The 14,556-nt window shown below is 33.9% G+C and overlaps 1 protein-coding gene across 5 annotated transcripts in view; it reads right to left on the bottom strand.

Annotated features, from left to right (window-relative positions):
• Nucleotides 1-14,556, bottom strand: part of LOC116165960 (zinc finger protein basonuclin-2-like) — a 348,284-nt gene that overhangs the window by 115,994 nt on the left and 217,734 nt on the right. For all 5 annotated transcript variants that reach the window (XM_031480744.1, XM_031480746.1, XM_031480747.1 and 2 more), the window contains one exon: nucleotides 7,906-8,151. In XM_031480744.1, coding sequence (XP_031336604.1) covers nucleotides 7,906-8,151 — 246 coding nt within the window. The remainder of the gene's footprint in view (nucleotides 1-7,905; nucleotides 8,152-14,556) is intronic.

Below are 14,556 nucleotides of genomic sequence, written 5' to 3'. Positions count from 1 at the left end.
GAGAACAGAATACTGCAAACAGTCGTAAAAAAATGAAGAATTTTAACGTAGAAATTCGAGACCCTATTGTAGAATATGAAGAATTCAAAAAGTTTGATCTTCGAAAGAGGCTAAAGAGCCGTACAAAGCATGCGAAGAAAAAAAGATTAAGGAAATTTAAAAACGAAGAACTTAGAATAGACTGGAGATTCAGAGAAATTTTTATTAAGGAAAAACAAAGAAATAGAAAATTCCGAAAGAATTTTGGAAATGTTTCAGAAACGTATAAAACGATATTTTGGAGAATTATGAAAAATTTTAGAGGCGATGGGAATATGAGAGAAATATTTCAGAAATGTGTAGGAAAGTTTGCATAGGTTTTAGAATTGTGTAGCACATTTTGTAAATGTATTAAAAATGGATTTTGGAAATGTTTTCCAAATTACGCAAAATTATAGTAATATTTCGTGTTTCAATGGCTTGTGTCCACATTAGTTTTTACGTGGCAATTGGAAAACTGTTTCCTATGAAAATGCACGTGTCCACGTTATGTCTTTCGTATCGTCATTTGTTACTAAGTGTTTTATGGGGTCCGTATTTGATTCGGTTATGAAAAAGCACATAAGAATGGCCTATTTGAAAAATAAAATCATGAAAAAATTGATTTTCTATCGTCAGCATTAGTCTGAATTAGATACTCGATTTTTCCCCGCGACTTCTTACGCTCGATATTGATAACGGAAAACCCGCGTACAGAATATAAACATGTAAACAGATCGGCACGGTAGGACGACGGTGCATGTATCGCTCGGTACGCAAAATATCAGAGTGCATCATCAACGAAAAAAGAAGTTTTAGATTTTTGTTATCACATGTTAAATGAAAAGTTTGCTATGATGAAATTTCTTAGTCCAAAGCATACTATGGGTATTTATATGTTTTTAATTAACTCGATAATAAAATCAGTCGTGATTAAAGAAAAGGGCATCAAATTAAAATAAATAATATTGACTATCTTTATGGGAATCTACTTAGAATAGTTTGCATCTCACACTAGTAGGTAAATGAGCCTACCTTTCATACGGAATAAATGAGAATAAGAATAAGATAGTAAAGGGGAAGAAAATGGTAGTATTGGAATTTGGCAAAAAAAGAACGGTGCTGATTTGCATTACATGAGTGTTCTTATTTTTAATTAGCATAGATATTGCTTGCAAACGCCATAATATACAATAGAAATGTTTATGCATAACATTGTTTTCTTTCTCTCTGGGCTCTCTCATCTTTATTTTTTTGGTGTATTTGTCCGACACTGAGATGTAATGGTTATTATGTAACTTTAATTAGACTTTATTTACTAACAACAATAAAGCGAGGAGATATTGTATATGAATTGCGGTTAAATGTTAATTAAAATTCATTTATTCAAGTATAAAGGTGAAGATACTTATACATTTTGTCTTGCTGAGATTTGGTGCTGTTTGGATTATTGTGTCATTTTTCGCGGATAACCAGTTAAGAAAATTCCAATTTTGATAATTACAGCGTCGTGGTGTACGTAACGATTCATCACACTTTTGTTCTCACGTTTTCTTTTAATCGCATCGCGTGATGTGAATATTGTTGTCAAGTTTAATGGTGAATTAGAAATTGTACTTTTTTGTGCAGACTACGGCGTAGTTGTTTTGATGTTACAAGCGTGCGCTGATGTATCAAATGTTAACAATGGGATGCTCGATGAAGCAAATGCATTTACAGCGCTTTTACTCTATAATTTTCCGTAATAATTAAAGAAAAACATTCCATTTACTATTGATGCTCAAAAAATAAATGTATTTTTTTGTAAAGGCCGGTATTAATTTTAGTAATTTGACAGTATAAGCGACAGGCGGCCTTTTACAGGTTGAAAAGGCGTCAAATACGTCAGTGACAACGTTTGATAAAGGATGTGACTAGTCATCTTCTTGATTAGGGCAGATCTTAGTTGCCTCAGACCTTTTGATGATTTGGCAAAAAGCAGTTTAACATCTTATCCACCTTTATATCAAAGGAAATGGAACGTTTACACTTAACGCAAACGTTATTATTCCCGCACGTAATTTCGAATCTATTTATTGAGTTGGAAAACCTGCTTTATGAACAGAAGTGCAGCGTTCAAATGATGGCAACTTCAGTTAGGAAAATATCACATCGGTTTTCATCGTTTCAAAGTAAATATAATACGGACGTAGTTCTGCGGTTTTACAAACTTTGCTTGTCTAAATATCGCAAAAGTTTTAATAGAACAAAAAACCTGTTATCTGACCTCAACATCTTATTAGCGCAGTTTCTACAAATTTTGTGGTTTTCTTATTTTTATAATTAACTTCAGCAACTTCTCTTTGCACAATTTAATAATGAAAGACTCAAACTGTAACTTCTGAAGCATACCCTAACAACTTCTATAAGAATTTTACAAAACTATAGGCAGTTTCTCTATTGGAATTTGAATTAGTGAATACTTTAAAGACACACAAACGGCTTATTTTATCACAGTTCTTGGAAGAATACGCAATCAGGCAAAAATAGGAGGAGAATCTGAATTTTATTGATATTTGCGAGCCCTCCCATACTTCACATTTTTCTATTTTCGCTAGATCTTTACTGATCGTTGGAAAGTATACTTTCATCCATTCCTCGCTTTTCCCATTATATATTATATACCTATATAATGAAAATCCAAACCTTATTGACCTCTGCAATTGCTCCAGGTACTTTGTATTAATAAACTTATGATAGAAATTTGCATATACGATAAATTAGTAGGTAGCTGTTATCTTTACTAGTTACTACCACAAACACTGTGGGCAAAATATTCCTAATTAATATGGACACGAGGGATATAGTAGCAAATGATGCAAAATGATACAAATATTTCATTCAGAATGTAGTCGAGTAAAAAGGTGGATGGAATCGACTTCATCTTTTCATGCTTATATGAAATGTGAGATCTAATTAACGTATTTAGCCAATCATAAGTTTTACCTTGAGCCTTTACGAGGATTAGGTGTTTTCTCTCGGTCGTGGAGTCGTCTATAATCAGTTAGATTCTGTTTTGGTCATGTTTATTGTCTTCGAAATCTGCACTTGATTCGTTATAATGAATTAAAAAAATTCGCAGATTTCGCAATCCTTGCAACCAAACTTATAACATCGACGGAATCAGAACCACATGGGGAACGGTCCACAACAACCACTCACAGTATGATTAAGGGGTAATTCTAATAGCACCTTATTCACACCATCAATAATAAAAAAGTAATTATTAGTAGAAACGATTTGAAGGTATCGTCGTTTATAAATTTCTAAAATAAATAGAAGGAAAAAGTTTGCGGTCATTCTATGCCGAGAATTTCATATATAGGCTCTTATAACACGCCTTTTGAGTGACAAAGATGTATAATGTCACTCAGTCAATATAATTTTGAAAGTCATTTAGAAAAATTCGAGGGTCTTTTGTTAAGTATTATTCAAAAGGGTCCTTTGTATAAAATACGGCATTTAAAAATATCGGATATTTTGACACTTCTATTCTGGGCATTGTATAAAGTATCGTCCACAAAAGGAAAGCAAAAAAGGACAAGCAAATATGTTCACGCCTTAACGATATTAATTAAAAAGCATACTTTGATAGACTGCCAGATTTTCTACAGTAGGTAATCAATATAGCGAAAATTAAAGTTTTGTCACGCTGATAAGATGGCCCAACAATGGACTTAATTAAGAATATGGCGACACGAATCGATTATTAGCTGTCCTATTCAGAGCTCCTACAAAAAAGCTTACGTAATCGTCACACTAATCTATGCTACAAAAGGAAGTAAATACCTTCGCACCACCCTGAAGCTTTTTAAATTTGAAAGTGAAACAATTGACTCGCCAGATTATTTTTGTTTATTATGTACCTATACCATAACAGATCGCGTGTGGATACGGTGACACAAAAGTGGTTGGCATTTTCTTTTAAAGGGAAATTGCTGGTTGTCGCATTACGAAACACGCACGTATGGAGTAGGGCTGGAAACGTTACTCTAATAGAATTCTTTATTTCCAATATGCTGACTCTGATTACTAATAAATATGCTAGTGCCACTTTATTGGATAAAGTACATTCTTGTTTTGTTGACATTTTCAGCTTGTCTTTAGGGTTTTTATTATTGATACCACTACCCCATTGGTGAACGTTACCATTTTATTTCTCCACAGAAACACTGTGACGGTAAAATTAAAGTTAAATTAAAAGCGATGGGGAAAAACACGACTAGGGAAATTGCATAAAATTTACTATTGAATTTTACACTTGAACCTAGGCTATAATAATTGTTGTCCCCTTTCTTTTGTTCTACCTAAGTAGATGAATAATTTGAGACCACCCTTAATACAAATAAAGTTTTGAACGTTTATGACTTAGTAGGGGGTGCAATTTTTTTAACATTTTTCATTAACTAACGGATGGCATATGCTGTCATTATTACCAGAATTATTACCTTCGTTGTTACCTATACCTTTTACAAAAAGAAACGTTGTTCAGAATGAAAAATTGAGAAAACGTGCAAGGTTTCAAAGTCCTAGCCCTACTTTGAATTGTTGTATGTTATTCTTTAACTGAATTTTTTAGGAAATCCGAAGAAATGTTGCTTAAAAAAACTGTTTAAAATAGAATGTAATGACCGCGTAGCAAATTTGAAGCCGATATTTTATTTAAAATATTTAATGTACTTAAATTTAGGATTTATTACCGAAGTGTATCGACTTCAAATTTGCTATACGGTCATTACATTCTATTTTTAACAGTTTTTCGGGTTTTCCTCACAAAATTCAAATTCACAATTTTAAAAAAATGCTATTTATGTTGATGAATGTTCATCCATTAACAAAGCAAGAAAAATATGCGAACAGTTAATAGATATACTCAAAACGGCGAACTTAGAAAATGATCTACAAATCATCCAATTTTATTAAAAGACCTTCCCCAATCCCACCAAGATCTTGAAAGCTTTGGAGTTTAGGACTACAATGGGACCGAAAGAAATATCCGAAAAATGGATAGTATTTAAGACAGATTTGGGATTAATTAAATCAATGCAGATTCCATGGTATATATTGTTTGATGGCGGGATTAACATTGAAATTCATGGGTTTTCAGACGACAGTGAAAAGGTTCTTCTTAGAGACTAAAGTTCATTCGCAACATTTAATTGGCCCAATTTCATTGGTTCACTTATTGACAAATACGCGCCCAAACGCTCCATTTTCTTATCCAACACTTCTGAATCTTGTCAGCAAGACGTGCTATCCGTTCAATAATATCAAAATGTCAAACGTCCTCGAAACAACCTCCAATGGGCAACCTTCCTTTGTTATGGGTTTCCGAAATCGAGCCTTTTTCCTATGCTGGTCCCTTCCAAATTACATTAGGAAAATAAAGGTGCCAAAAGGCATATATGTATATCCATTTTTCGTTTCTTTTGCTACAAGGTGCATTTATGCTTAGAACTAGCGTCGGACTTGACTAGTGAAACATTTATAGCTTCTTTCACGCGTTTCATTGCACGTAGAAGAAGATGTTCAATAATTCATTCCGATTGCGGAACAAATTTTGTAGGCGCTATGAGAAGTTTTATACATTTATAACTCAGATAGAAGCCCTATTGAATTTTCGCCCCCTATACTTGACACCGGGACATCTTCTTACGTTGGAGCTGGAGCCGTGGAGTTCAGTTCCTAACATTTAATAAGTAGATTGCAACTGCTGCAGCGTCTTCATAGACACTTTTGGGATAGATGGCCAAATGAATATTTACATACATTAACGTTTGGTTCAAAAAAACGACTACGTTCAAAAATTATTTTCCTGATGCAAATTATGAGTGTAGGTAACAATTTTCTTAACGATATTTGAGGGATGACAAGTGTAGATATGTTCCAGTCACCTAAATAACTATTTGATCCGGACCACCGCTTAATTGTACCTGCATTCTTTCATTACTTTTGATCAAGGAAAACGTCTACATTCAATTTTTAAGGAGTGATAAGTGTAGATTACGTTTAGATCAAACACAGGGGCGGACTGGCCCGGGGGGGGGGGTGGCGATTGACACCTGCCAATGGCCCGTTGGAAATTTATAAGTATGTGCTGTATTTAGTTTCTTGCACTATTAATAAGTTATTAACACGTTTCTCTAATTGGGGTTGATGTTAGTGTTTTACAATGAATTTATCATTTTTTGTCGTAGCATGAAAGTGATGAAATACAATGATAGGCGACGCGCCTCGTTTGGTTTGTATATTTTGTTACTTTTAATTATCAGCTGCAATTTAAAAAAAAAAACTGTATTGTAATTGATTTCCGAAAAAGGAGTACTTTAAAATGAAGCAAAAAATGTTTTTGTGGTGCACCGCAGAGCTAACCCCCCGCCACCTTCATTACTACACTAATACTTTAATGGCCCGTAACCTATGCAATTCCACCTGGCCCGCCCCTGACTAGAAACCAATTTCGAAAGAAAATTCAAAGGGCTGTAACTTTTGAACTAGTAGCCCAATCTTGGAACTGTTTGAAATTATGGATTCTACAGGCCACATTCTATAAGAAAATTTTTTCCGGGTCGATCTGAGACAATTTTTTTTTCGGGGCTCAAAAAAAGGCAGTGTATAACCTTCCTTTTTTACCAAAAATCGACTGCACCAAAATTTCTCGGGAAAACACTTTTTCTTATTAATTTTGGTGCGTAGAATCCAAAACAATTCGTACTTTTTCGATCGGACTTCTCAATCAAAAGTTATGGGCTAGAAACCAATTTCGAAAGAAAATTCAAAGGGCTGTAACTTTTGAACTAGTAGCCCAATTTTGGAACTGTTTGAAATTATGGATTCTACAGGCTACATTCTATAAGAAAATTTTTTTTCCGGGTCGATCTGCGGTGCACCAAAAAAACATTTTTTTGCTTCATTTTAGTACTCCTTAACATTTTTTTGCTTCATTTTAGTACTCCTTTTTCGGAAATCAATTACAATACAGTTTTTTTTTAAATTTCAGCTAATAAACATTATTATTATTATTAACAACTAAATAATTATTATCGGACCACCCCTAAATTGTACTTGCATTCCTACATTACTTTTGATCAAGGAAAACGGCTATATTCAAAAAATTATTTCCATACAATTTGAGAATGCATGTATCAATCAAAAATTAGTTTTTTTAAATAGATTATAGTCTGTATAATTGAAACAACCAGAACTTTCAATATGGCACTACTGTATCAAAAGCTATATAAAGTCTTCGAACATTCTTTGGAAATCAGTTCTTTGCCCATAACTTTAAATATACAGCAACGTGAAGAAGAACAATGTATTTTATGAGGCGAACTTGGGGAGAAACTTGAGGGAGGCTTATTTATGAAAAAGGCGGGAACATGTAGGAGAACTCGAAAGAAACTTATAGAGGTACTTGATGGGGACAATGGATTTTAGGGAAACTTGAAATGAAGATTGAGGGACAGTAAATGACTGGGGTTAAATTTGGAATTGCAATTTTGAATAAGTAAATATGACATAATGACGAATTAGTAATAACCCTGAAAATGTGCGACTCTGGTGTTTTCTTATGGTACCTAATTATTATCGAACGCCATTGATTGAAAACGCAGACTAATCCGAAAATGATTGTTGTTGGGATTCAAATAACTGTAGTACTTTAGTTTTGACCATGGTTTCATGGAATAACGATACTGAAAAATGTCACTTGCTATAGCAGTAGCCAATTTCTAAGGGCGGTAAAGTCGCAACTTGTTCTCGTACACGGATTTACACAATGTGAGAGTATCTTACTCTTCTAAGTCATAATCTACATCTTCCACTCTAATATAAATTGAGAAAACTTACCGTGCAAATTGTCGGAGGTTGAAAAATCCGTTCCCGATCCTCCCGAGCGACTGCACTGCATGTAGCTGCTGATGAAGGTCTTGGAGGTGACGTCCCCGAGGAATTTGCCGGTGAACTACCGGGTCTACTCGAAAGAACTACCGGTCGCGATGTTGTACAAGTGGAGGTGAGTTGGTCACTGTTTGCAACAGTGGTTAATGGTAAAGTGTCCGATGGGCGGAAAAACCAGGACGCTACTGATGCCCACTGAAACAAAACAAAAAGTAGATGAACATGATGACTCTGTGTATGTAAACCGTGAGAAAATTGTTACTAACAATTATTCCCTGTACAATGCGTACAATATTTTAATCTCAAGTGAAATCATTTATTTAAACAAAACCATACTCCAAAAAATAAATATTGAGTGTTAACGAACTTAAAAGTTTAGCTAAGAATTAACTGTGTATCGCTAAAGTATTTTTGTAACGTTCTAATGGAACCACTCGACACATTATCATTATTATTTTAGTGACACATTCAAAACACGTGCTCGATAGTGGGTGTAAAAATATACGGTGTTTAATTACCTAAGAAACATGTCTGTCAAACGATGCCTTTTATTTATAACTGCAGAAAAGTTATCAAAATAATGAGATATCCTAAATACTAAACAAACTAGGAAAAATAAAGCGGTTTGGGAAATGAAAAGTGATCGCGGGGAATAATTGAAACATACTACTCCATGTTAATTTACAATTGGCAAGATAACGTAATGATGAAATACCTACTCCAACAATTTTGTGTTGTTTAAGGAAAAGCGTTTAGACTAAACAGCTTCCGTATCAGAGGGGGTGGTGTAAAATGCGCCCGTCTTTACGGATGCATGAACAAAACATTGCATTCAAATTGTGTACATCTTAAAAGTAATGGCAACAGTAAATTGTGTATTTACATTTGCTTTTTCTTAATAATAACGGTTGCAATTTTATTGTATTACAGTATAGTTAAGATGTAGGGTTGATATATGAAGGAGTTCTTCTCATCGACGAAATAATGTTTTTAATACAAAAAATGAAAGACAATGGCAAAATAATCTACTCGAAGGGCCATTTGTTAAAAGCAAAATTATCCTTAAAGAGTATTATGGCAGTAATTATCAAGTTACCAAGTGACAACCAATTTAATATTTTTGTTACCTTGAGTCTTGACTACTGATTACCAAAATTTCCCTCGTTTATCCATGCACCTCAGGCGTGAAACGGCGGTATTTCCAGAGTTTTCAATACTCTATTCTCTAACTTACCGCATAATAAGATCTTTTTATTAAAGATGCTATCTTAGCTGCCCTTTAATGGGAAATACACAGATTAAACATTACTCCGCTGTGTTATACAAACTATTAATGAATATTTATGAATTTGTTTGTTTCAAATAGATTAAATCTTTGATTCTATTTAAACATAAAAATGTCTTTTTCCCCAAGACAACAAAATAAAATTGAGAATTACGTGAGAGATTCTATTATATTAACGTATGGTAATGTAATTCGTAATTTTAGACTTTAATTACAAACAGTATGCCGTTTTACAAAAAAAGAAACAATGCCTTTTATCTCATCCGCGATCTTAAATCTACCTAAAAAACACACGGTCAACAAAATATATTAAATTGGTGTTATATAATAATTTGATCCTTATAGTAATCATTTTAAGGCTTATTAGATACCACATGCCAGAAGTGCTATTACAGCAACACACGAAATGCACTCATACGTTATTGGAATTTTCATGACTGTGAAATAATTAATAGGTCACTTAATCATAGCAGATTCGTTAAACTTGTTCTATTCGGGTCAATATAGTTATCGTTATTAATTATTTATTATATTTGTTACACCCATTGGCATACAAGTAAAACCGAAACCAGTGAATACCTACTTTATCTTACACAATTTGTGCATACACTATAGATATTAATAAATTACTCTGCACGCTGAAATTATATTGTGACGGTAAACATCGCTACATGTTTCAACATTTCAATTTAACTGAGCATGTTGATGCGGAAGGATTGGTGAATTCCAATATATAATTATTTTTAGACGTTAAACCGAACCATTTTTAATATTTAGAAAAAGTTTACTGCAAAGGAGTTTGTATTTTGAACCTTCGGTTTGGTTCAGCTTCCCTCTTACCCAATTTTTGTATTACTAATATACCTACCCTGGTACACGGGCAAAATGAGCCTACATTAAAAATCGACTGTAATGGGAGCTAGGAAATTACGATTCCTGGTCCTGCTATTAAATTCAAGCTGGATTTTGACGGATACGCATCAAAATCACTAGGATTTTTCCAAAATGCCAAGAAAGGCGATAACAACTCGCTGAAGACAGGAAGTTAACTTCATGATTGCAAAAATGATGCGCATGTAGTTCAACCATATGGTGCAAGTAAATACACACTTGACCCGATTCTTAAAAGCCCACTTTCTCCAAATCAGGCAAGAGGGATAATGGGTATAGTTTGCAAATAACGTCATTTAGTGATTTTGCGAACTGGCCTTATTTACTTAAAGTGCATGTTTTAACACAATGTTCAATAAAGTTCAAGCAACGGCCTAAATTTGGTTATTTTTCATTAGCGAGAAAGCTCCGAATGGTTTTAGCGTTAAGGAAAGGTAGGGTGTAGTTTACATGAATCTACATAGTATTGTACTCGTAAAATTTCCCCCTATCGCATAGTAATTTTCTGTTTTACTTTCGAATTCCGTTTATTAAGAATAGTGTTAAGTATCAAACGTGTGGGGTTCCGACTGTGTATTCAAATGACATGGATCTAGTGATGTATGTACTACTGCTTTATAGTGGAATGTTGTATTTCCTGACATGGCGACGCTTTAAAAACAAATAGCTGCTCTCAACTAGATTGGATTTCGCGGTTTGCATTTTATATCAGCTACCTTATCCATGAACATCGTATGACCGTATTGCCTTTGGCGATTTTAAGATGGACGCATAACACGGTCTTCAAATTTAGGTATTCAGTGTTGAATACAAATACTGAGAGCAAATTTCGCTTAAGGGTAAAGGGATTTATTAGTATATCTACCCTAAATGCGGCACATATTTTAAAAATACTTCAGAGAAGCGAGAGTTAATTTTATAACATGTAGTTGAATGCTTTCAGGCATGTGAAAGGAGTTGGATAATTTTTATTATAGGTCCCTTTCCATATTGATGTTCGAGAAATTTATGAAAATATATAATAATTCCGCATAATTAACAATTTTAAGCGCTTGTTAATTTATCAAATTAATTTTTTAACTTTTCCACAACATTTTCTAAATATTTAGCAGGGCATAATTATATTTCGATTTTGCAGAATATTCATTATTAAATAGTCTTCCGTTTCGCTTAAAACGGACCAACGGATTATAATCGAGTTTTAAATCTAAGCTGTTTCGCTAATTTTTTACTGTACATTCTCGTTATTTGCCTAAATTAAGTTCACGGCACTCCCAAACCATCTACCTCACTTCTCTTTCATCAATAATGCAAAGGTAAGCTCCTTTAATCGCCAGTTTTGCACATCTTGACCATTATTAAACGCGAAACTTCATCATATTTAACAAGGTAACTAATGAAAGTTTACACAGACTTTTTTTGCTATTGCTGTCTTCCATGCAGTAAATGATGTTTCCCGCATTTCCAGCAAAGGCTGAAAGTAGGTACCTATTGTGAGGCTGAGAATCATGAGGATCTCTATCGCAGCCTCTCCTGGTAAATTTTTAATATGCCACTATTTTCTACATTTCTGTACAATGCACCATACTGCTACAATGAAAAATAGATTGTAATTTAAATTACACAACCAAAGACCTTTTCGATCAATAAACGAATAGTGCGGTGAAGCAGCAACTTATATTCCTATTTTTGCATCACCTGTAGCATTTTGCAATAGCACCCAACTTTGATTCATAAAAATGTAATAGGAGTGAAGCATTTGAAACTCTTATCTCCATTCAGACAGACAGATTTCATAAACAAACTCTTCGCTTCTCAATAAAATACAATAGCCAATTGTTAACCGCCTGGCCAAGTACAGTGGATCCACGAATATTATGCATGTGTCTACAATTTCTTAACAAATAATTAAATTAATAATGAAAGAAGAAGACACGCAGAACCTCCTCATCCTTGTTGATTTATTAGTTATTTAGCGCTAGCAAATAAACCAAGTGTGGGTAAGGTTTTGTGTTACTTTTCCTTTAACTTGCTCCATTTGGAGTCACATTTAGACATCTAGCTCCTTCTCTTGCAGTAATTGTAATTTGTTCTTATAACTAAAGATTCAAGATTTTACATGCACGCTGGATCACACGCGTACTGAAGGTGGATGCAAATGGAGAATAATCAACGAGAGAGAATTCTGTCTTTCGAGGGTGGTAAGAAGGAAAATTTATTTTTCTCAAAACTTTAGTTAATTTTTAGCTCTTTTGTGTCCTTTCTCATGCAGTAATTGGAATTTCTGTTATATAATCGGAATTTATTATTTTATGCACAATCGATCACACTGAAAATGGGTTCAACTAGACTACGATTGGCAAGGAAGTATTTGACTTCTTTCGGGGTTAGTACGAAGGAAAACTTATTTCTCCAAAAATTGTAATTCATTTCTAGATTTTTGTGTTCTCACTTCACCTGGAGAAGGACCGAGCAATTGAAAATTTATTTTTCTCAAAATTTTAATCGATTTCTCCTGATTCCTCTTGTAGTAATTGTAATTTGTTTCTTAATTCGAGATTTACATTCACAATGGACATCACACTGAAGATTGAATTCAACTGAAGAAGGATCAGCAGTGAGGGTAGGACTTCTTTAGAGGGCAATACAAACGAAAACCCATTTTTCTCAAAATCTTAATCGTTTTCTAGCAATCTTGTGTGCTTTTCCTTGTAGTAATTATAATTTTTTCCTTACAACTACAAATTCGAGATTTACATAAACCCTGGACGTTACACTCTTAGAGTAATTGTAATTGTCTTTTAGGCACATGCACAATCTGTATCACATTGAAAGTGGATTGGACTGAAGAAGTATATGGGCGAGGGACAATTCTACTTCTTTTTAGGATGATAAAGAGAAAAAAGCTATTATCCTCTAAATTTTAATCAATTTTTACTTTTTTTGTTATTTCTCTTGCGATTATAGTAATTTTTGTACTTGTGCTATGCGATCAAAAATGAGTTGCTGTCGAGTCACCTTTGGAATTTTTGTTTACATCGGAAACCGTACTTAACTTCAACTTGCAAAGGCGACTCGACGACCACTCATTTTTGATCGCTCCTCTGGACAGCTAACTAAAAGTGTACACATTTTTCCTAAAGGAAAGTTTATTTTTCTCACAATTTAAACGACTTAACACTTTTTTGGGTTTGCCAGTTTCTTTTTCAAATACGGTAAGAAGTGTACCCAGCAAATTTTAATAAATTCTAATCATTTTGGCTGCCCCCTCTAGAATTGCAGTTGGAATTTTCAAAAAGTCCGTCAGTTGTACAACCCAAATTTTGCACCCTTCCTTAGGCGTCAGGAAAAAGCCGATGACCCGTAAAAATCGAATTCGATTATTAATGAAAAGGGAAAAATAGTAGATTACATCGCTGGAGAATCCCACCGTACCTATGCAACAAAAGGATCAGACAAAAAATTGACAACTATTTAAAAAACCCGGGGAAAAGAAATGATTCAGATAAACCAAAAAGTTTCAGCTTGCTTATTATTGATTCCGTCAAATGCCTTCGGGTATAAATCCAACTTGGTCGGTACAGGAACTGCCAGAGATCTCACAAGACTTTCCTACTATACTCGTAAATACAGGCTATCACTCTTATGCACATTGGGGTGACTTACTAGAGATTGTTAACTGACTCAACTGTTGTTTAGCGAACATTTCAAAAATTTCGACATCGAGGCACCATGATTTTTGAGAGACGATAAAGAACGAAGCCGTAATCTTTCCCGGATATTTGACGTGTTTTGTTCTAGAACATTCGACTCGGGAACACTCGGGTTTACCATATAAGCAAATGCAATTGCGTTTCAGTTGAGTTCCGCTTTCGATGCCGAAAAAATAAATAGTTTGCGTTGTTATAAATTGTGTATATATGTATGATAATTAATATTTTAACTGTTATAAATTTATTGTTAATTATTTGTAAATAAATAAACGACGTAATTAAATTTACGATACAATTGTATCAACTCCCAAGATTGTTTTTAATGTTCCAAACTTTTCTGCATTTTCGCGAATTTTTTACCGTTTCGAACGTGTGAATGTTCGTGTTTCGATTTTCGTAATTTTTCAAAATTTGTTTATTCTTTGATTCCTAACGTACAACAAAAAAAGCATAACATACCTATTTTGTGACTTCTCGTCTTTAAGAGCAGCTAGAGCGTTATAGAAATCAATTTAAAGAACTAAAAGCTCTAAAATATTCCATGAGCTTTTGAGAAGAGAGGCACCCTGCGGGCATGACTTTTTTTGGGGTTGCTTTCGTATTTCTGATCAAGATATATCCCCTCTGAATTAATTGCCCTTCAGGTATCGAGGAAATAAAAGGGAAAAGTTGTTTATTATTTCATTGAGGCATTAAATTAACCAATTTAGT

Source organism: Photinus pyralis, unplaced genomic scaffold (genome assembly GCF_008802855.1).
Source record: "Photinus pyralis isolate 1611_PpyrPB1 unplaced genomic scaffold, Ppyr1.3 Ppyr1.4_LG3a, whole genome shotgun sequence".
Taxonomy (NCBI): domain Eukaryota; kingdom Metazoa; phylum Arthropoda; class Insecta; order Coleoptera; family Lampyridae; genus Photinus; species Photinus pyralis.
Note: the sequence above shows the minus strand (reverse complement) of the source record. Positions and strands in the feature narration are given on the sequence as shown.